General features: G+C 45.3%; 1 protein-coding gene across 2 annotated transcripts in view; it reads right to left on the bottom strand.

Moving 5' to 3' along the window:
• The window catches only part of HMCN1 (hemicentin 1), a 1,785,366-nt gene that overhangs the window by 1,261,616 nt on the left and 500,699 nt on the right, over positions 1–23,051 (bottom strand). For both annotated transcript variants that reach the window (XM_069641364.1, XM_069641365.1), the window contains exons 17-18: positions 22,329–22,424; positions 3,274–3,401 (exon numbers count right to left, since the gene is read on the bottom strand). In XM_069641364.1, coding sequence (XP_069497465.1) covers positions 3,274–3,401; positions 22,329–22,424 — 224 coding nt within the window. The remainder of the gene's footprint in view (positions 1–3,273; positions 3,402–22,328; positions 22,425–23,051) is intronic.

Raw genomic sequence — 23,051 nt, 5'->3', positions numbered from 1 at the left:
TATCGAGCGCCATCCTAACTATCAGAATATAGAAAAAAAACATATTTTGTCAAATGCGCCATTTTGACATACTTTTCCTCACAAATATAGGGGGAGCTCTTCCTCGGGGCGGTATGTGGTCGGTGTGAGGAAACCCCAGGGATGCTTTTGGTCGGCACTTCAGCGTTGACGTCGCTTTCCACATTCGACGGGTTCCTTAGCAGTGAACTTGGGAGTGCACAGCCCTCTGTGTGCACATATGGGCTTTTGCGAAACAGTGCACACTCAGCATTCATGTGCTAGGTGCACAGGCAAAAGGAAAAACAGTTTTTCTGCATTGTCCCTTTTATGTTTTATGACTCAGTGCAAGTCACCAAATGACTTCTCTGTGAATTTTTTCAAAGAAAGGTAAGGGTGCCCTGTTCAACTATGAATGAAAGTGGTTTATCAGTGGAGGTGGGGGAGCCAAGGAATTCATGGGTAGAGCAGAGCCGAGCCATCGGGCTCTAAGAGCCAAAAGCAAGCCGAGCCAGCAAACCACGAATAACTTGCCATCCGCCTCCCCACCCTGAAACACAAACACAAAACCCATACCTGTCATCCTGCCTCCTCAACCATCACAACACAACCCCGTTCCTGATGTCCGGCCGCCCTGCCACTATAAAAGTAAACCTATACCTGGCCTCCCAATTTTGGAAGATAGGGGCATCGTTAAATTAAATGTTCTGTCCAGGATCACACACGTGCACTGTAAAATGGGATTTGATCCCAGTCTGCATTTTGGACACTTGACCACATAGCCTCTCATCTCCTGCTGATATAAATGTGTGTTGATGTACAGTTTTAAGGAGCTAAAAAAATATCTGCTCCATACAGATGAACAAAAATGTACACAAATAACAAAGGAAACCAACCTGAGAAATACATAAAACCTTATGTTAAGCAAAAACAGCCATTCTAACTTTATTTTCATCATCCTGAATGGAAATGGAACTGCATGTGTAAAGAAATGTCATCCTAAACAATGCCCTGTGTTTTGCAACTTTGCTTTCAAGACTTAGACACACAACAGCAAAACTGTGTACAAAGGTCAGCTACTTGTAGTCATTGTTTCACACAGACTTGGAGCTGGTTATTGTGTGAATCATTTAGCAGGATTAAACCCTAGGAGAGCTGTGCACAGGCACAACTGAGAGCAACAGGCAGCACCCGCATGCCCTGGATGGTGGGAGATTGAGAACACAAACTAAATGGATATGTAGCAGGTGGAGATCATCATATCCCAATTGCCCAAGACCAGTGTGACTTCCGACCTCTTCATTCCAAATGAGATTTTATCTGGAGACCTCACGGTCACTGCCCATAGCCATAAGGATAGCAAAATGAATTGTCCTGGCAGGCTCCTTATACAGTTAAGGAAAAGGCCCCAAGCTAACCCTGTATCCCAACAGTATCGAGCATCATCTCTTAACTGCTGTGTTGGGAGAGAAATTAGCAAGTTTTGGGATATTTCAGCCTGCGTTGTGCACATTATAAATTATCAATATTATCATCATCTTTGCAACCAACGCGGTTGTCTCATATGTTTTATGTAAGTGCAGCCTTTTGTGCAATGCACGTTTAACAGAATCACTTCTAAGAGACCCCAACTATGGCAACCAAAGGAAAGATGCCTCACTCCGCTTTAGTGATTTGTCCATTATTGCACAAATTGGGCAAGTGTGGAGTCCCGGGTTTCTTGCTGCACAATTTCCAGTTTTGCAGGATTCAGAGCACACATGCTCCCTCTGCACCAACATGCAGGTCCTGGCCAGAGATAAAATATTCTGTGCAAGTAGATGATTGGATGGGTTCATAGTGATAATACCGAATTTAAAAATCTCGAAAACCAAAATCTCGAATACAAAAGGCCGAAAAATAAAATATCGAATTTTTTTTTCAATGTGTTTTTTTTCAAAATGGGGGGGTTCCCCCCCCAACCCCCCTTTTTTTCATTTTTTTTAATTTTACCCCTTTTTTTTACTTACCTGACCCCAAAAACATATATAAATAAATAAATAAAAAATTCAATATTTTTTTTTTCGATATTTTATTTTTCGGCCTTTTTGTATTCGAGATTTTGTTTTCGAGATTTTGACTGACCACCGATTGGATGCAGTTCTTTGAATTGTCACTGGGTGGCAGTCTAACTTTAGTTTCCACTGTGAATGAGACCGAGGATGAAGAGATGATTATTAGCTCGGCTCCAGTTGGTCTCTACTTTCACAAAGACCCTTGAGCCGAGCTAGAGCCAGGCCTTTGGCTCTAACCAGGCTCAAGCTGTCATTGGCTCCCCACCTCTATTCATCAGCCAACAACCATACAGGGAATACATTGAAAAAAAAAACACCAGATCTGGACTTCCTACTTCCTACTTAGGTTAAGCCAGTTTGTGTCCGTTTTTGCAAATGTTTATCCTGAAAGAGATGTTTCTCATTCTTTTTTTGTAGACTTTTGCTACACTTTTGGGGAAATTGTGTATATTCATGGTTACATGTTTGTGTGTGTCTGTGTGCGCGCATGCATATGAATGGTGTATATTCATGCCTGTGTTGCATGTCCGTATGTTTTTTAAATGTATGCATGTTTTTGTTGCCACATGTATGTGCATGTTTATCCATGCGAATGTGCAACGCATGTACATGTTTGGGGGTGCGCCTGTGTAGATGTGCATGTTTCGGGATCCAGTACCTTGCCCAAGTGGGATTGACAGCCCACCCCCACTTTTGATCCTCTGCATTCATGTGCTGTCAACATTGGTTTGCATCATGAGTAACTCTTTGTGTGGTACTCAGCGTTTTGCTAGATGAGCTCCACAGGTGTTGATACATATAAGGGTTCTGCATGCTACTAAAAAACAAAGTCAATATACTCTATTCCCCTCCTACCCCCCTCCCTTCTATCCTGCACTTGCATGTTCTCAATGTCACTGGGCCTAGTAAGATCGTTGTTTTTGTTCTCCCTTGTTCCCCTTCCTTGCCTTGGCGTGCTCTGAAAGACTTGTGTATGGGCGCGATACAAATAAATGATATCATATCGTATCAATTAGCAGATTCACACAGTACTGAAATACACATAGCATTCACAGTTGCAATTCAAGCATAACGCAAGCACCTGTCATTGATGAGTGGAAACACGCAGTACAAAACGTGCCATGGTGGCAAACACTATAGCCTGACCCTGTTCTCCCCCACCCTCAACCCCCAAAAAGGCGACCCAGGGAAAATGCCACCTGGTGATCGAGAGATGTCTTACCGCTATATTGTTCTTGATCCACCGGCGCTCGGGCAGAGGGTTTCCCGCCAGGATAACGCAAGGCAGGGTCAGCTGATGGCCCTCGATGACGTTGACGGAAGCCGAGCTGACTCCGATGATGGGGGGCACTGGAATAGAGGAGTGAAAATGCACACAATGGTAAGAGTGAAATGAACAAGAGAACAGGTCTATTCATCAAACACATGCCAACCCAAAATAATATATTCCCAAAGGTGAAAACCAAATGGCAAAACTGATGTAAAGTGTACTTCTCATTGCCCAGTTCCTATCAGCAGGTGATGGTTGGCATCACCCACACCACAGATTCTTAGAAACACAGTATTGCTGGGTTTGAAGGGATCCAGTGCACCAATGTGTCCAAACGTGCCGTGGTTAAGAACACTTGTTACACTACTGAATTAGGAGCACTTGGATTGCTGTGTTCGGCACCCAGCTATGGTGCAAGAACCATGAATGTACTTTTGTAGTAGAACCTCCTAAATCTGGAGTGTGCAACCTTTGGTTGTGCAGATGTTGTGGACTACAACGCCCATTAAACCATCCCCATTGACTATGCTGGCTAGGGTTGATGGAAGTTGTAGACCAAAATATCTGGAGAGTCGAAGGTTGAAGAACCCTGGTTTAAAACACCTGGGGCCTCATTCCGAGTTTGGCGGTAGCCATGGAGCTATTAGCTCCATGGCTGCCGCCAAACCGGGCTCCTTTGCCGGGTTCCCAGAATGAGGAATTACCGGGCCATTCTGAGTTCAGAGAGCCCAGTAATTCCTCCCTCTTGGAACCCGGGCCCGGACCTTCCCCATTCCCATCTGACCCCACACAAATAAGACATCACACCCTTATTTCCTAATACCCAAAAAGGACAGAGGACTGAGACCCATCTTGGACTTGAGATACTCAAACAAGTTCTTCAGGAAAGACAAGATCAAGATGGTCACACTTTCTGAGATCCTTCAGGCCCTCCAACTGCAGGATTGGTGTGTCATTGGACCTGCAGGATGCTTATTTTCATGTGCCAATCCAGCTCAAGCACAGAAAATACCTGAGGTTCGCAGTTGGTGGTTCCCATTATCAATTTTGAGTTCTGCCATTCGGGCTGACCTTGCCCCAATGGTTTTCATCAAACTGATGGCGTTAGTGGCAGTGAGTCTCAGGAGAGGGGGGGATTCAGGTCTACCTTTACCTGGAAAATCGGCTGTTCAGGGCGCGTTCTCACGAACAAGTCCTGGATCAATTCAACGTCACCTCCCACTCCCTTCACAGACTGGGCTTCACCCTCAATTACAAGAAGTCTCATACGACACCTTCTCAGAAACTCCAGTTCATCGGAGCTGTTCTGAATACGTCCTTGGGAAAGAGGTCGCCACTCGAGGTGAGGGCTGAAGACATTCTACAGATGGTCACAAACTTTTTAAGCACCCAGTGTCTACCGGCCTTTGATTTTATGAGGTTGCTGGGCCTCATGGCATCCTGCATTTCTCTGGTGCCAGAAGCCTGCCTGAGAATGAGGTCCCTTCAATGGGCTCTCAGGACTCAATGTTCCCAGTTCTCAGGGAAGATGTCAGACCTACTTCAGGTTCTAAGCAGGGTCGCACAGGATCTTCTGTGGTGGGACTGCGAGGACAACATTCTGAAGAGAGAACCTTTTTGGCAACCATGGCCGAAGATGACAGTAGCTACAGACAACTCACTCACAGGCTGGGGAGCCCACACCAACGATCCGACAGTCAGCGTTGTTTGTCTCCCTCCGAGTCCATTCTACTTATCAATCTTTTTGAGCTGAGGGCAATCAGACTAGCGCTGAAGGCCTTTCTTCCCTATGTACGGGGAAAGAATGTCCTGATAATGACGGACAACACAGTGGCCATGCACTACCTCAACAAGCGAGGAGGTGTAGGGGTGCTACCACTGCAGAAAGGCAATGCAGCTCTGGTTCTGGGCAATTGAAGAAGGAATCTTCTTATCAGCGGTTCACCTAGCCGGAGAGGAGAACACGGCAGCGGAAACACTGAGCAGGCAGAGCACAGTTTCACATGAGTGGGAACTAGCACAGGAAGTCCTTCAATAGATCTTCACCCTTGGGTGAACCCCTCAAGTGGATCTGTTCAAGACCAGTGTCAACCGGAAGTGCGAACTGTACTGCTCTAGGGAATTTCCCCCAAGAGGAGCTCTAGGGAATTTCCACTCCTGTATGCATGTCCTCCAGTCCCCGTCATTCCTCACGCAATCAGGAGGTTGAGAAAGTTTGGTAAACACATGATCCTAATTGCCCCAGATTAGGCCAGGAGGACGTGGTACCCGTACCTTCTGGATATGTCCATCTGCCCTCCAATATGTCCTCCACAAAGGGAGGACCTTCTCCCACGAGAGGAGGGTTGGGTTCTCCATTCAGAGGTCAAAACACTCAACCTTCACGCTTGGTTTCTGAAAGGCTGAGCTACAAGAATTGGGACCTCCCGGATGATGCTATGGAGATTTTCCTTTCGGCCAGAAGGCCAGAAACAAAGTCTGTGTACCATTGCCGCAGGAATAAATTTTGCGACTTGTGCAGAGAAAAGAAGGTAGATCCTTTTCTATGTCAAAACACTGGATGTTTTATCCTTTCTACTATCTTTAGCCAATCTGGGGCTCCAGATTGCTACTATTAAAGGCTATTTGGTGGTGCTGTCCATCTTTAAGCACTTACCAGAGGCATGTTCATATTTCAGAATTCCACTGGTGACACAATTTCTAAAGGGGCTCACCAATTTTTTCTTCCCATCTCCTTTCCAGGTTCCAGTTTGGGACCTTAATCTGGTTCTAAAATTCGTAATGTGTGCACCTTATGAGCCTTTACACTCATGTCCTTTAAGGTTGTTAACCTTTAAAAACATTCTATTGGTAGCTCTAACATCAGCCCGTAGAGTGGGTTGCAGGCACTTTCGTCCAAGCCACCCTTTACTATCTTTCATAAGGATAGGGCTGTTCTAAGAGTTAAAGCTTCATTTTTACCCAAAATCATTTCTGATTTTCACATAGGGCAGAACATTGTTTTACCTTCTTTCTATCTCCCACCTCATCCTAACAAGGAGGAGGAGAGGTTACATAGGTTGGACCCCCTTAGAGCTTTAAGCTTTAATATATCTAGACTGCCAAAACTCTGTATTGATGATCAACTTTTCATTGGCTACATCGGCCACAAACTGGCTCAGGCTGTTACTAAACAGATCTTATCGAGATGGATAATTCTGGGTATCTCAGAATGTTACAGGCTGGCAGGGAAGGATCCACCAGAAGGTTTAAGGGGCCATTCCACCAGGGGCATGGCTACCTCGACAGTACGGACATCATTGGTACCCCTGGGGTCTCCGTCATGTGGCTCTTTGTTTCTGGAATGGTTGGCTGTCTTGTTCAGGCCTCTTAAAAAAAAAGGGGGGTTCCACAAGTGCAAACATTTGAGCAGTGACTCTAAATAAGAAAGAATAGGAATAACAAATAATTTGTCTTTCTGGGATACAATAATTGCTAGACTCATCAAAGGTTTATTTCAGGCACACTTCATGGGGTGAGTCACTGAGTTAGTCTGTTATTAAAGACCTAAAATTCACAATGCAGACAAAAGCCTCCAAAAAATTATTTAACGTAGAATAAGCATCCATTTTGGACTATGTATTTTGCTTTTTGCAAGTTGCAGTTACAGCATGTTTTTTTTCTGCTGTCTCTGTTATGATCATCACAAGACATTCCATCTCGGTGTCCTCGGTCACTTGACAAAATCCTTGTGCCTAAAAGCTTGTGTAGAGTGTAGAAATGTTTGACCATAGCACATAAAGTGGCCCTTGATTTCATTGTGCCACAATGAATGCCTTGTTGTAATGCGTCTCTCTTTCCCATCTCCATGGCATGCTGTTCAGGATGTTTGTTTGCATGTATGAGGTAACGAGTGCCCAGAGTACGGGATGCTGTCTGAGGTCAACCTTTGAAGCCTGAAAAGTAGACTTGCGCAGGCTTGATATTTGGCCAACTTTGCACCAGACCTGCAGATGAACGTGCCTGCTGTTACATTTTTTAACAGCTTGATGGTATCACCTACAGAGTGTAATCTGCTTTCTGACTTTGAGAACATTCAGACGTTTAATTTCCATTTTTGCTATAGCTGGTAAGATAGCTCAGTGGTTAGAGTGCTCGCTGCAGCGATGTGTGTTTGATCTGTAGGTTGCAGGTTCGAAACCCGACAAGACCAACTCATCCTTCTGAGGTTGATAAATTAGTACCAACACAGGTTGGCTGATATTGTATGTATATTTGTTCTATACAAAGCACGTAATTGATACATAGTAACACATCAGTATCATTTGGCCTTGGACATCTGCTTGCATTCACAACAATTTGGTAATATGGCCCTATACACACTGATATTAACGATACATAATGTGATCCATTTTTTATGAAATGTATATCACATTACAGTGATATTGTAACCATATATTTCGTAGTGTACTTAAGAACAATGCTATGTGATGCCACTTCGTGTTTTTTCAAGGGGTGAAAGATCGTGTTCCATCGCTTCCCGTGATGTCACTTTGGGGTGGGATCAAATGACATCACTTCCTGTGATGTCATCAGATGTCAAGGGTTGTGTGATGTCGTTTCGCTACCCCTGGCATTACGGTGAAATGACTCTACAGCCCTGCAAAGTGGGGTACCGATAAAAAGTATCTGTGAAGTAGCAACATGGTCTACTATTCACATGTTCATGAAGCATTACTGCCTGGAATATTCCCTCTATCAGGATGGGAGCTTTGGAAAAAACAGTCCTGCACTCGGTTCATGAAAACCATAAAAATGTTTATCCGTTTGTAACAATCTTATTGTCCCTTGCCGAGAATATGGCCTGCTTTTACACGCTTTTTTTTCAGTGAGACCAAGAAATAATGTCCTCATACTGCATGAGATAAAAGCCATGACAGTGAGGCGGGCTTAGAGAGCAGCATCTTCAGGAATTCAGGAAGTAACATGCACAGTTATGTCATTGTTTCACAATTTTTATCGAATCGTTGTAATATTGCCATGTACTTTTCTTGTGCGTTTAGCCCCTATTCAGGAGGTAACTTTGTTTACTCCCAACCCACTTATTGGTGGTTTTGTGCAGCAGAGATACAGACTGGATCTAAGTTAGGATTCAGTTCTATGGGGTCTAATCCAGTGTTTCGCGGTCATCCCAACACTACAGAGCATCAACTATCATATTTTTGAAGCTGCGCGGAAATGGGTTGAAATGCCTCACATGTGGGCAAGTAAATGTCAGAGTAAACTTAAATAGTGGCAATTGCATGGTACAATCCCAGACAGCGTTAAACAGCTTCCAAAGAATCATCAATATCCTGAGATGGCCCTCACTGTTACTGTACACTCCGATAGTTTTAACCTACGTCTCATATGCCTGGTAGCTAACATTTTTCCCTCGCCTCCAACCTGCCTCTGTCCCTCACTTCATCTGCCTTCACTCTAGCACTTCACCCATCATAGTCACATCCGGAGCACAGCTGGCTGTACCGAATACAGGCACTTAAAATTGCCCAATGTTGGTGGTCCTTAATCTACGTATGTCCACTTACGTATTGTACCCCGTGACTGTTCCTTTTACTTCCCTCCACAACCTGGTCAGAAAGCCCCTCAAACTCACCCCATTGTAAGAGGCTCACTGCTTCCCGTCAAATCTGATTTCTTATCTATTGTATGTTCTTTTGTGATCAAAAGAGCATTTTTCCTCCTGTTTATAAATAAATAAATACATACATCAATAAAATAAAATAGTTACTTTGCGACACGCAACAAGGCCTGAGTGCATCACTTGATCCTCATGGTGGCAGATAACTATGGCAGGTACAGAGCATGGTCTACTTGACACAAAAGGGATATGGCCATATAGCCTCCACGGACCCAGCCATCTTTGGGCACACCAACTTGGATCTGAATGTTGAATGGTTGCCTTCAGGAGATAAGATTCTCCATGTGTACCTTGTTTGTTGCTTAGCTGAACCTGGTGGCCCTGCTCTACATTAAGGAAAAGAAACGCAGAGATAGATATCTGCGGTGGGCGCTACTCCCACTGAGCTAGTTTATCAGCTAGTGGATGGCAGGTATGCATGCTAAATTGTAACACCCATCATCTTTTGTTGATGCACAACTGAGAATTATTTACTTGTTTTGTGATTTGACCAACATCTGTGTTTTTCACTTGGCCTAGCAGGTCTTGAACGTTGACTTTCCACTGATCTACGCCCCTCCTGTGGCCACATTCAAAGCCTTGGCTGATGTTACTGAAGTAGCCTCTGCTTCCTTTTCCAGATAGCCATTTCATCCCATTTGAATGAAAAGTCTGAAGGCCAAGAAGGCTTAGGGGAATTCGAGAAGTCGCCTGAAATTCCTCTTCTAACAAATGCCTTTGGACGAGCGTTGAAATTCTTTCAACAAGTCAAAAGACAAATATGCATTCGGAGAAGAAACCTGGTTAGGACTATGTCATTCTCGCAAGGGAAATAACTGATTTGATCCGCAGTCAAACTGGACTCGGCTGGAGGATCTCACAGAACACGTCTGTACGTGTTTCCCTGTTCACTGTCGACAGCACATGTTCAGTGCGGCAACACTTGTGGAGCTAATATCCACAGGGCTCTCGAGCCAAACCAGCTTTACTTGTGAACCTAGTGTAGTGCATCTGAAAGATGCAGCCTTTCAACTACTGTGCATTTAACTCCACAGACCATGGCCTCATGACCAGTTTGGCAGTAAACTAAATCACTGCTACTATATCTGGTAATAGTAAATGACTGCCTGATTTATTTATTTATTTTTCCTTTTATTGGACATTTGTATGGCGCCTATACACAAGTGTTTCTAGGTGCCACAAGACAAATTGGGAGTGGTGGGGGGGGGACATAGGAAAGAAAGTAGAACAGCACACGGTTATTTTGATCTTGTGACAATCCTACCATGCAAGACAAGGTGGTAAATGCAGGGTGGGGGAGAGGGTGAAGTACAGGAGTGGGGTGCCCAAAGGGAGGGAGTGAACAAGTGCTGGTGGTTCCAAGACGGGAAGTGTCAGGGGAAGGAGAGGGGCAAGGGAGGATAAGTGCAGTGGGCCGGGGGGACCAGGTTAGGGCCAGTCCGTGGGCGGGTGCCCGAGGGCAAGTGCTGGCAGGAATGCTGGGGGGGCTGGTAGGGGGTTGGTCTGGCCCCTGAATGACCCTGAAGGGACCAGACCCCAGTCGCAATGGCAGAGGGAACATTAGTAAGGGAGGGGGAGAGGGAAGGAATAGGAGAAACGGAAAGTCTTGAGAAGTTTCCAGCACTTAAGAAGAACCGGCTCAAGCCTGAGGGGGGCAGAGAGGCCGTTCTGGAGGGAGGAACCAGCCGAGGAAAGAGATCTACCTCCTAGTCTCTGCTTGGAGAAACATTTGACCTGCAAAGAGTTGAAGCCAGTGGACTGAAGGACTCTAGCAGGGAGGTATTTAGGGAGGGAAAGCTGGATGTAGAGAGGTCCCAGGCATGGGAGTAATTTTAGGGGGGACAGGGTTGTTTGTCCACCCCCCAACTTTCATGGCACACCATTTTGTCCCCATTCATTTGGCTGGGACACCTTTTCTTCAGATGTCATGTCCCCCCCAACATTTTCAGCAAAGTTACTCCACCGGTCCCATGCCTCAGACAGCCTTGTGGATGATGCAAAGGGTCTTGAATTTGATCATTGCGGTCACTTGTAGCCAGTGGAGTGATTTTAGGGCTGGAGAGATGCGCCCCCTGGGCTTGAGTCCAAGGATAAGTCTTGCAGTCCTATTCTGGATAAGTTGAAGGAGGCGAAGGTAGGAAAGAGGCAGATTGAGGAAGAGGCTGTTGCAGTAGTCCAGCCTAGAGAGAATCAGGGCTCTGGAGACATTGAGATTCTCGGGGAAGGCGAGGAAAGGTAGAATGCCTCTGAGGAGGTAGAGCTGAAAGATGGAATTCTTGGCAAGGTCTGTGATGTGTGGAGAGAAAGAGAAAGAGATGTCAAAGATGATCCCAAGGTTTTTTGTCTCACTGGTGGGTGAGGGGTGGGGGCCCAAGGAGGGTGGCCAGAGAGGGGGGGAAACAAGGAGCAGGCATCCAAATGAGTAGGATCTCCGTCTTACTGGCGTTGAGGCAGAAATCATTGGCAGACTGCCATTCCTGAATAGCAGTCAGGCAGCCAGGGATGAGATAGGACGGGGGAAGTAGAAGATGGCAGCTTAAAGAAAGGCCTTTTGTCATCTGCATAACACTGGAAATTATTGGAGAACAGGGGGGCCAAGTAGATGTTGAAGAGCCATGGGTTAGAGATCTGAGGGACGCCACAGGTAGAAAGTGAAGTGGAGGAGAGAAAAGGACTCATTTGCACTTGGGAGAGCCTGTTTGAAAGGAAGGAGGTCAGCCATGCCATTGCCCAGTCCGTGATGTCTAGGGTATCATAGAGGCGATTTATGAGGATGGAGTGCTTGACTGTGTCAAAGGCAGAAGAATGATCGAGAAGGATCAGAACAGAGGGAGTGTTTGAGTCCAGGTTTGAGAGCAGGTCTCCACAGGTGTTCAGGAGAGCAGTTTCCGTGCCTCTGGATGCCCTGAAACTGGACTGGTCATCATGGAGGGTCAGTTGGGGGATGAACAGCTTCTCCATGAGTTTGCCCAAAAAAGGCATGATAGAGATAGGGTGATAGTTAGCCGGGCAAGAAGGGTCAGCAGGCAGATTTCTTAGGAGAAGGTGCGCAAGAGAGTGCTTAAGGGGTTGTGGGAAGGAGCCAGTGGCAAATGAATGGTTGCAGAGGTCAGCCAAGGCTGGGGCAAGAGAGGCGATGTTGTCTTTGATGGTTCTGGAAGAGCAGGGGAGCGCCTGTTTAGAAGAGACTTTCATAAAGCTGACAACTCTAAAGATCTCGTCTGATACAATGGGAGAGAATGGGAGACAATGGGAGACAATAGGAGAGAAGGAGGAGAGTATGGGTGGGTATTCCCCATTACTTAAATGGGGAATACCCCATTTTGGAAGCCCATTGGTCTCCATTGGGGATAGCAGCACTGCTGCATGCAGTAATACCATCTGGGCCTTTGCCACTTTTGGAAGTGTAGGTAATACAACGGGATTGTCAGATTACTGCACAGCCTATTTGATCGCAGTGGAATTGGTTGCAGATTTTTTTATGAATTTTGCTGCATATATATTTGGGTGTGGGTTTAGGGGCGTTGCGGGGGGTCTCCCCCGCATATATATGCGGTCCAATCAACTTGTCAAAAAAAAAAAATGGACCAAGTATCTTTCCACTAAATAGATTTGATGTAATCACCCTAAACCTTTACAACTAGGCTTTTTTAGGGGTACAACGTCCTTTCGTCGCAGGGTTGTTTTTTCGCAGGGTTTTTTACCACAAATTCTTTTCGAAAAAACCCATCACATTTTTTAGAAAATGGGGGGGTTAGGGGTGCACCCCACCCCCCCATCCCCCAAAAAAAGAAATTCCATGGGTTTTTTCGAGACAAAAAAATCACGGTAACAAACCCCGCGAAAAAACATCCCGTGCTGAAATCACATGGAACCTTTTTAGGTATATGGGTGTTCAACCCCATAATTGTCTGGAGCAGTAGAATGGGAAGTGTTCTGAAATACTGACTGTTTTACCATTACCCTAGAACCTGATTGAGGTCCTTGGCAGGATGCTGTGTCAGGTACTCCTAGCTAAAATGGGAACCACAAGTTAACTGTCGAAAAACCATCAAGTGTCATGGGCGATGTGGTGTTTAAGACTAGGATTAAACAACATTGTTTGGCTAATATTGTACAAGGAGCCTTTTAAACATGGTGTTTTTGTCAGCATTAAGCTAACAAAGAACAGCATTGCCCTTGTTAGTCCTCATTGTAACTAAAAGAAGCCGTTCTACCTCCCAATAAGTACTTCCTAATCGAACCAATCAACAGTCACCTCTAGGGGCCTCATTACGACCCTGGCGCTAATGGGTTAACGGCACCGTAAAAGGCTGTGGTGCCGTAAACCCATTAGCGCCTTACTACGAGGTCCCTTTGTGGGACCCAACCTGAACGGCTGGTCTAGACCTGCTGTTAAAGTAGGGACCCGCAAAGGGACCTTGGTGCTAAGTACGGTCGCGCAATTTGCAGTACCGTACTTAGCGTCTTCCCCAGTCCCATTGAGCCCTATGGGGCAAAAATGGGAATGGGGAAGGGCCAATGTTCAATGGGGAATTACCGCGCCGCCAACCTTGGAATGGGGTGGTAATTCCCCATTGAACATTGGCAGACTTGTTACGATACCGGCACCAACCATGGTGCTAATAGCGCCATGGTTTAGCGCTAGTATCGTAATGAGGGCCTAAGACTTAATGGAGCTGTGTCATGAACCTTGCAACTCTAACCACACGACATAGAATCCTAATCTTGTCTTGTGATTGTTACAAATACAGTGTGACAAGAGATTGGGTGCATAGCCTAGCTTCCAATCAGTGTATTGTGCTATCTCTTTTTGTGCATTAACACTCTCCCACACCAATGGACCCTCCACTCTTTTCGCAAAACTACCATTTGAATAAGTACTATGTTCCGGAGTCAAGAGCCGTAAACTCACTGAGCTTGATGGAGCTCATTAATATCATGTCAAGGGCAAAACTAGACTGAAACATCCAGGGAGGGGGTAATGCTTCGAACAGTGAGTTAGGGGTTCACTTCAGAGACTGTGTGTGGGCGGGATGAGCTTACTTGTGTGAGGCGTTCTCCCACAATGAATGTTTAGTGGAACTGGTTTTAAGTTAGCACCAAATGGTAAAACAATTTGGTCCACTGACACTGCCAGTCAACCTAATTCGTTTGAAGGACAAAACACACATTTTTGTTGGTATTTGCAAGCATGGTAATGCTGTGCTTGTGATGGGGTGTGTGGGTGGCTTTGTCAGCTGATAGTTCATTGTCAGTGTCCAGCTGTATTGTTCTACAATACCCTTTAAGCTGGAGGGTCGCTGACGTTGTGCCAAGGCATAGTGTAATGTGACATATCATGCAAATTAACAAGGGGAGTCCTGGGAGTCCCTCTGCCAGACATTAGTCCTGGATACGAGAGCCTTACCCAGATTCTTTAGCTCACTATCTTTCACAGAGGAGAAATATCCAAAACATATCAGTCTTTGTCCTGCCCTGGGGCAGTCCAGCACCGAAATGCTAGGCAATTTTCCTCTGAACAAGAGTACCAACAGCAACACCAGACACGTGTTTCGGTCTGGTTGGACCTCATCAGTAGGGTGCAGCTGTGCCTCTCTAAGAATAATGAGCAAGGGGCCCACGTCTGGATTCCCCTAGTAACTTAGGGGGACCTAAAGTTACTTAAATTATGCAAATTAACAAGGGGGTCCTGAGAGTCCCTCTGCCAGACATTAGTCCTGGATACGAGAGCCTTACCCAGATTCTTTGGCTCACTATCTTTCACAGAGGAGAAATATCCAAAACATATCAGTCTTTGTCTTGCCCTCGGGAAGTCCAGCACCGAAATGCTAGGCAATTTTCTTCTGAACAAGAGTACCAACAGCAACCCCAGACACATGTTTCAGTCTGGTTGGACCTCATCAGTAGGGTGGAGCTGTGCCTCTCTAAGAATAGTGAGTGAGCAAGGGGTCCACGTCTGGATTCCCCTAGTAACTTAGGGTGACCTAAAATTACTTAAATTATGCAAATTAACAAGGGAGGTCCTGGGAGTCCCTCTGCCAGATATTAGTCCTGGATACGAGAGCCTTACCCAGATTCTTTACCTCACTATCTTTCACAGAGGAGAAATATCCAAAACATATCAGTCTTTGTCCTGCACTGGAGCAGTCCAGCACCGAAATGCTATGCAATTTTCCTCTGAACAAGAGTACCAACAGCAACCCCAGACACATGTTTCAGTCTGGTTGGACCTCATCAGTAGGGTGGAGCTGTGCCTCTCTATGAATAGTGAGCAAGGGGTCCACGTCTGGATTCCCCTAGTAACTTAGGGTGACCTAAAATTACTTAAATTATGCAAATTAACAAGGGAGGTCCTGGGAGTCCCTCTGCCAGATATTAGTCCTGGATACGAGAGCCTTACCCAGATTCTTTACCTCACTATCTTTCCCAGAGGAGAAATATCCAAAACATATCAGTCTTTGTCATGCCCTGGGGCAGTCCAGCACCGAAATGCTAGGCAATTTTCCTCTGAACAAGAGTACCAACAGCAACCCCAGACACGTGTTTCGGTCTGGTTGGACCTCATCAGTAGGGTGGAGCTGTGCCTTTCTAAGAATAGTGAGCAAGTGGTCCACGTCTGGATTCCCTAGTAACTTAGAACCCCCCCCTTATTTTTGCATACCAACCAGGCCGAAAACACGTGTCTGGGGTCGCTGTTGGTACTCTTGTTCAGAAGAGAATTGCCAGGCATTTCAGTGCTGGACTGCCCTTGGGCAGGACAAAGACTGATATGTAGTGGAAATTTCTCTTCTGTGAAAGGATGGTGAGCTAAAGACTCTGGTTGAGACTCTAACCCGAGATATAGGCCGGTAGTAGATAAACTCCCAGAACCCCCCTTGTTTTTGCATATTAAGTAGCTTTGGGTTTTAACCCTAAATTACTAGGGTAATCCATACGTGGACCTCTTGCTCACTGTTCCTAGAGAGGCACAGCTCCACCTCACTGACAAGGCCCAACCAGGCCAAAACATGTGTCTGGGGTTGCTGTTGGTACTCTTGTTCAGAAGAGAATTGCCAGGCATTTCGGTTCTGGACTGCCCTTGGGCAGGACAAAGACTGATATGTAGTGGAAATTTCTCTTCTGTGAAAGGATGTTGAGCTTAAGACTCTGGTTGAGACTCTAACCCGAGATATAGGCCGGTAGTCGATAAACTCCCAGGACCCCCCTTGTTTTTGCATATTAAGTAGCTTTGGGTTTTAACCCTAAAGTACTAGGGTAATCCATACGTGGAACCCTTGCTCACTGTTCCTAGAGAGACCCAGCTCGGTTACCAGTCAAATGGTCGAAAACATTTGGTCGACAGACAATTTGGTCGACACCATTTGGTCGAATGCCAAATGGTCGAATTTTTTTTTTTTTTTTTTTACCCATTTTTTTTTTTTTTTGGGGGGGTCCCCCCCCCAACCCCCTTTTTTTCTTTTTTCTTTTTTTTCCCGACACGAAAACCCACAAAACACATATATATAAAAAAAAAAAAAATTCGACCATTTGGCATTCGACCAAATGGTGTCGACCAAATTGCAGTCGACCAAATTGCAGTCGACCAGTTGACTGGACACCACACAGCTCCACCTCACTGACGAGGCCCAACCAGGCCGAAACACGTGTCTGGGGTTGCTGTTGGTACTCTTGTTCAGAAGAGAATTGCCAGGTATTTCGGTGCTGGGCGGCCCTTGGGCAGGACAAAGACTGATATGTAGTGGAAATTTCTCTTCTGTGAAAGGATGGTGAGCTAAAGACTCTGGTTGAGACTCTAACCCGGGATATAGGCCGGTAGTAGATAAACTCCCAGAACCCTCCTTGTTTTTGCATGTATCATATCATGACATAGCCTAACATCACATAATATAGCATAACAAGGCATAAATGCTGGAGAAAGAATGTTTTGCATGGATATATGTAAACCCCGGTCAGGAATAAAAGAAAGGATTGCCAGGCGCGTGAAACTGTGCTGAAGTTCCTGAAATAAAAATAAAAGAGAATTGGGTCGCCAGCAGAAGCCACTGCGAAGATACCGAAATAGAAAAAATAGAATTGTGTCCCTGATGCAAGCCACGACGGTGAGCTGGAAGTATGAACAAAGTTAGAGTAAGGGACCCTCGCATGTGGGGACACGAGGGCCCCTTTCCTCAAAGAAAAAGGGAAGAGTCACCGGCATGAGTGGAGCGCCGGTGACAGTGAGAGAAACCCTTAAGAAGGGTTAGAGGGGCTCTGCTTGGCACCAGTGACCGCCCCAGCCTTTATATTGGTATTCCCCTGATTAGCAGGGGAGTGCCTATAATCATTGCTGTCCACCAGGTGGCCCTCATTTCGAGGCACATGTAATAACTGGTGCTCCCCATAGCACGGGAGCGCCTTGAATGTGGTTTAGCCCTCCTGGGGCTTAATTTAAAAAATAAGGGCCACCTCCCTTAAAGGTGGCCGACCAGAACTCCCTGGGCCACACTTGGCAGACTTGGCCTAGGCGGAGTAAGTAGTGTGGGCCCCCCCACAATGCCTCTGAGTGCTGGGCTGAATCTGACATACACAGCCCAGCCTAAATGAAGGTTTGAAGACTTTGGGGCACCCACACCCTGATGCTGCTGCTGCTGCCTGCCGCCCACTGCCCGGAGAGTCACCATCAAAGAGCGTGCAGGAAGAAGGAAGGAAGATCAAGCGAGCAGCAAGGACCTTGAGACAGCCCTGACCAGGTTGTCTTACAAGTAAGGTCTTTTTTAAATAGTTTTTAATACAGTGCACTGTATGGACTTTTAATATATTTTTAAGGAAATTTTATTTTTTTAAAGGACTCTTTTTATATTTTTATGTTTCGTTTATTTAGTAACGCAGGAACTTAGGAGAATTTAAATTGTATACATTGTCTAGTGTGCTGCCCATTTTGTAAAAAAACTCTCATAACCCTGCTGGTGTACTGGGAAAGTATATAGGAAAGCTTAAAACTAAAAAGAACCATACAACAGCATTCCTTTTATCTGCCTCTCCTTGTGTGCTCCAGTTACTCTAACCTTGTGTTTCCTCCTTAGGGATATTTGGGGGAACTGACCTACCCCAGCCTCTTGATCTTCCCTACCCTTACCTTCTTCCTATCAAAGCACACCAGGGTGATCTCGAACCCAGGAAGGTGGGGTTGGAGACAGGTAAGAGGCGGGTCAAGTTATAAGTGAAGGGTTAAGTTGTGTATTGTGTCCCCGCCTACACTTGTCTCCCTATAAGGTGTGTTAGAGGATCACCCCATTACATATAAACAAATAAATGTGACCATTTGTGACTTTTTTCAGAGGGGATAAGGATGCCCCCAGTTGCTGTCTGGAGTTCTGCTGAGCAAGGTATAGTAGCAACAAACGGTTACAAATCATTCCACCTCTACACAACCCCTGCACCAAAACAACACAGTTTAGCTCTATACAACCAACACCACCCGAAGACCCATGTGTCTACAATACATGTCCCTAAACACCACACCAACCTTTCAGAGATATGTCAACATAGATATATTACTCTCCACACTCTCCTTAACCACTACTCTACCAGACAGAAGACCGCAAGCTCTATTCACACTGTCAGCCTGGAGCATGCAGTAACCATTGCTGCAAACAACTCACAAACTATCTAAACTGTACACACCACCACCTTTCCAGATCTACAGACAAAATTGAAAAAAGTAAAAATGCCCCGCTCTAGGCCCATACCGCTCCAGCTGTTGATCCTGAAGCTGTGCTGGACAAGACTCGATAAGAGAGCATACCAGGGCATTGCAAAGACCTTCACTCATTGTACTTTGAGCGCTGGCCTGCTACAGCAACTATGGTGACTGCCATCAAGAGGGGAGGATGTTAATATTGGTTTGGTTCCGCAACAGCCAGACTGCTAAATTTGTATCTCAGGTGCACTGACAGGCGGGTGAGAATGCATATCCGCCTGTCAAATCAAGTAATGTGGGATTGAAGGCAGGCTGGGGGTACAACAAGGACATCCAGGGTGATGGCCTGGGGGTTCACCAACTGAGGAGCAGGAAGAGCCACCATTTTCTCCATAAATCTGCCCCACTGTAAGGGTAACCGTGCCAGTCTAGATTCTCTAAAGAAGAGAAGGCGCTGTGGATGACACTTTTGCTGCTGCCCATAAGGTGGAAAAATGTGTTGAATTAAATGGGGAAGAGACAATGTCTTTAATTCTTCTGTGTTCCGATTTCTTTCCACTACACAAAACATGCACACAAAAAACTTTAAAAATGACAGCAAACATAGTCTATCTCAAAGCAATGCCATACTATTGGTCCTTACTTTACCCAATCAGCACCAGCTATCAGGGTTCAACACTGAAAGACTTGTGGTCACTAAACAGGCCAACCAACAGCAGCCCTACATGTTTCCTCCAAGGCATACAACCGTCCCTTAATCTAGTCATTGAGAAGATGCAAGACAAGCCTTAAGTAGTGGCAGTCTATGCAGGGCCATTTTAAGCATATTTGGCGCCCTGGGCATGGACATTCTTGGGGCCCCCCTCCACCAAACCAAAGGAATGAAGGGATCAAGAATAATGGTCGCGCCCCCAGCACCCTACAAGTCGCGCTCACAACCTATAGGTTGATATGCTGTCTCACAGCATAGTATGTTTACTCACTTTAAGTCCCCTTACCCTCTTCATTTTTGCCCTAATCAGAATGATAAACAAGTAGCATTTGAAGACCAACATTAGCAGTCTACAAAGAGGTTACTGTTCTAGTACATACAGGATACTTTTTTATCAATAGCATCCAGGAAGGTATGCAGCCTGTAGTATTAATGCAGGACCGTATGTAAAAGGTACATGTAACCCATAATAGACAGAGAACTCACATTAGCAGCCTCACAGAATGCAAAAGTGCTCATGCATGGATAAAGGAGACCAATTGGAAGGAAGGAGGAAGCTACACATACCGGTTCCATGTGTTAATATCCCCGCAAAAAAAATATCGCCATACAAAAATAGCACCCTATTTTTGTGGTGATATTAAGGCATGGGACCTGCGGGGGACACCCCTGCAACCCCCACCCTATTTTTAAAGGAGTGGGGGGACACCCCTGCAACCCCTGTTCCCAAAACCCCTCAAAATGATCCCCCCCAAAAAAATATTGCCTATGGCCGTTCCAGACGACCATATATACGGCGATATTTTTGGTGGGGATAATATGTAGTGATACACCCACACCGTAGCATGGATAGTGGATGCAGATTAGAAGCTACCAGGAAGGTGTCTTTATCCAGACAGACTGAAATTAGAAGTGGGATATGGTTTTCAAATAGTGTTGCCATTAACTATCAAAGGAACATATGCCTGTGGTGTGCCATATAAATATGCTCACTATTAAAGTGGAAGCAACCCTATAGCCAGTGAAACCATGAATAAGTATTTTATGAAGATCATACCATGAGAAGGAAATCACTCTAAAGGGCTGACAAATTTGAAAGGTTTAGGGACAGGCAATATTGAGAGGTTAGGCAATACAAGATTAAAGGAGATGCCCACGATCACACATTGGTTTAGGGGTGAAGGGGTGACGCTGGGATTGGTGCCAACTCTGCAGTTACTGCATTTGAACACTTTCTTTTCCAGTTCTTACCATGAACTAAAACAATCTCATTATATCAAAACGGAAAGTACGCAAATCACATTACCAAACATGACCATTTTTAAACAAAATATTATAGAAAGGTGTTATGCAAAATGGGAATGGTTCTAGCTTCATCCTTTCCATCATCAAGGGAAGTATATAAGTACCAGCATACCATTCGATGTGATTTAACAATTTTAATCTGGGCTTGTCTTTTATATTTTAAAGCTTTAAATACTTCCAAAACAATGGCTTGTGACATGTTCATTTATAAACATGCATAAAAACCTTTGACTTTTACCAAAAAGCAAACCGTTTTTGTGTCAAACAACCAGACCTTAAAATGTGCTTGCCTGAGGCCTGCAACATCTTGTCCGCTCTCTGCTGTCTACCAACCCTTCCACCCAAATGGCCTGCATAAGAAGAAAGATCAAGTAATGGGCTAAACGTTACTAGCAGCATGCAGGAAGGCAAACCTCACAGACTACAGCACATTAATGTAAGATATATTAGATGATTTGACCAGGATCACTGTATCGTCTGCTGGCAAATCAGGGATACAAGCATGAAATCTTTTCTTCCATAGTCTTGAATTTGGATCGTTACTCATCTCTTGGATTAACAGTTTATGCCATTGTTGGAGGCGACTGCCTAGGTTTTACAACACCCCATCTGAACAAACCAATTTCTAGACCTTCACCATACGGATGATATGTTAGTTTTTATAGCAACCCTTATCTGGTGCAGGTACATTGCTGATAAAAGCAGATGTTGTTCTACAAAACCAAGTACATATGCAGGCAGGTTTATAAACTTCAGACATAGGAAAGGCTCAGCCAGCCTGGCTGGAATGTGATATTCAAATTTTGCATATGAACACATATCTCCGCAACAGGTGCTTCACACACTGAGCTAACTTCTGAACTATTGTGGCACTCAATTTATCAATATGCATTTCACTGTTGCCTATTGCACATGATCAACATAATTCCCACAGGAAGGAAAGAATGGAAAGAATGCTACAGAGTTGTGTCGTAAGGAACACACAAACTATGTATACCAACCACAGTGAACACAGAAAGCAATACATGATGAATTGATCAAGGCAGAATGTACTTGTCAAAACAGAAAGGCAATGGGTTAGAGCCTCAGCAGCACCCCATAAAAGATCCTGATGTGGGCTATTTAAGACTAGTGAACAATGGAATCTTACAACTTCAGATCAGGCAGCCTTGTGGGGCCCCTGGGCAAGTTCCCCTTTTGCCCTCCCATAAAAACCTCTCTGAGTCTATGCGACTTGGACTTGCAGGAGCAGCTGCTGAGCCACTGTGCTCAGGCACCCAAACAGCTGCATTCTAAGGGAGTACCGGGGAGGCGGATGCAGCACACCTGTTCTCTCCATTTATCTGTGTGTGCCCTTTTCCCAGCTAATCACACATGCAATGGAATGTTTGGCACAAGCATGTAACTTTCTAATCTACAGTTTATGAAATCAATACACAGCAAGTGTAACGAAAACGAGGCTGCTGGCTTGGCACATTAGTTATCCCGGTAACAGTCTGAAACACCAACATATCGCCCCTTAGCACACCCGCCACAACATAGAAAATGCACAACGATTCATCAGCTACAACACCACCGAATGGTATTTATTTATTTATTTAAAGTAGTGCTCCATAGACTGGCCTTACCGAGCCCCGTGACCGTGACTGTGCCCTGGGACTGGATCTTGCCAAATTGGTTTTCAGCTTCACAGATGTAGGTGCCCTCGTCGCCAGCCCACAGATCTGAAAGACACAAGCATGTCCAGGTGAGAAACAGAACAGGATCCACCAGCGATGCGTGAGGCCCACGCCATTGAGGCATCATTAGAGAAACATTTTTTCTGGACTTTGACAAAGGTCTGAGGGGCTTCCTGGAAAAGTGTTTCTCGTCCTTTGTTGGCCTTGTTTTTGTTTTGTGTTTTCTAGGTATTTAATGTGTGTGCATTTTGACATTCTTTGTGTGTTTCGTTCTTAGGTATTGTGGATTTGTTTAGTGAAAAGTTGATTTCCTGAATAATAGATACATGGAACTCGCTTAAGGTAAATAAAGGAGTGAAAGCGATTGTGTCCTTTCTTCAGACAGCAACATTTCCGTGCTTCCTTAGAAGGTGCACCCATCGCCCCATTCCTGTGGTTCCCTCCACCCCCCGGCAACTCCTTACTTTACAGTAAGGGCACCTTGAATACATCTTGGGTGCATACTCAACTTTTGAGTTCATACAAAATGTGGGGTTTTGTCAAATCAGTGGCATGTTGGTTGGAAACCATGTCCGGTAATTTGACTATATGCAATATAGGAGAGGCGCGCTGTCGTTTGCTTATGAACTGTACGGGAGGGTAGGTTGACTCCATTGCTTTCTGATCCACAAT

Source organism: Ambystoma mexicanum, chromosome 1q, assembly GCF_040938575.1.
Source record: "Ambystoma mexicanum isolate Mex_15411 chromosome 1q, UKY_AmexF1_1, whole genome shotgun sequence".
In the NCBI taxonomy this organism is placed as follows: Eukaryota; Metazoa; Chordata; class Amphibia; order Caudata; family Ambystomatidae; genus Ambystoma; species Ambystoma mexicanum.
Note: the sequence above shows the minus strand (reverse complement) of the source record. Positions and strands in the feature narration are given on the sequence as shown.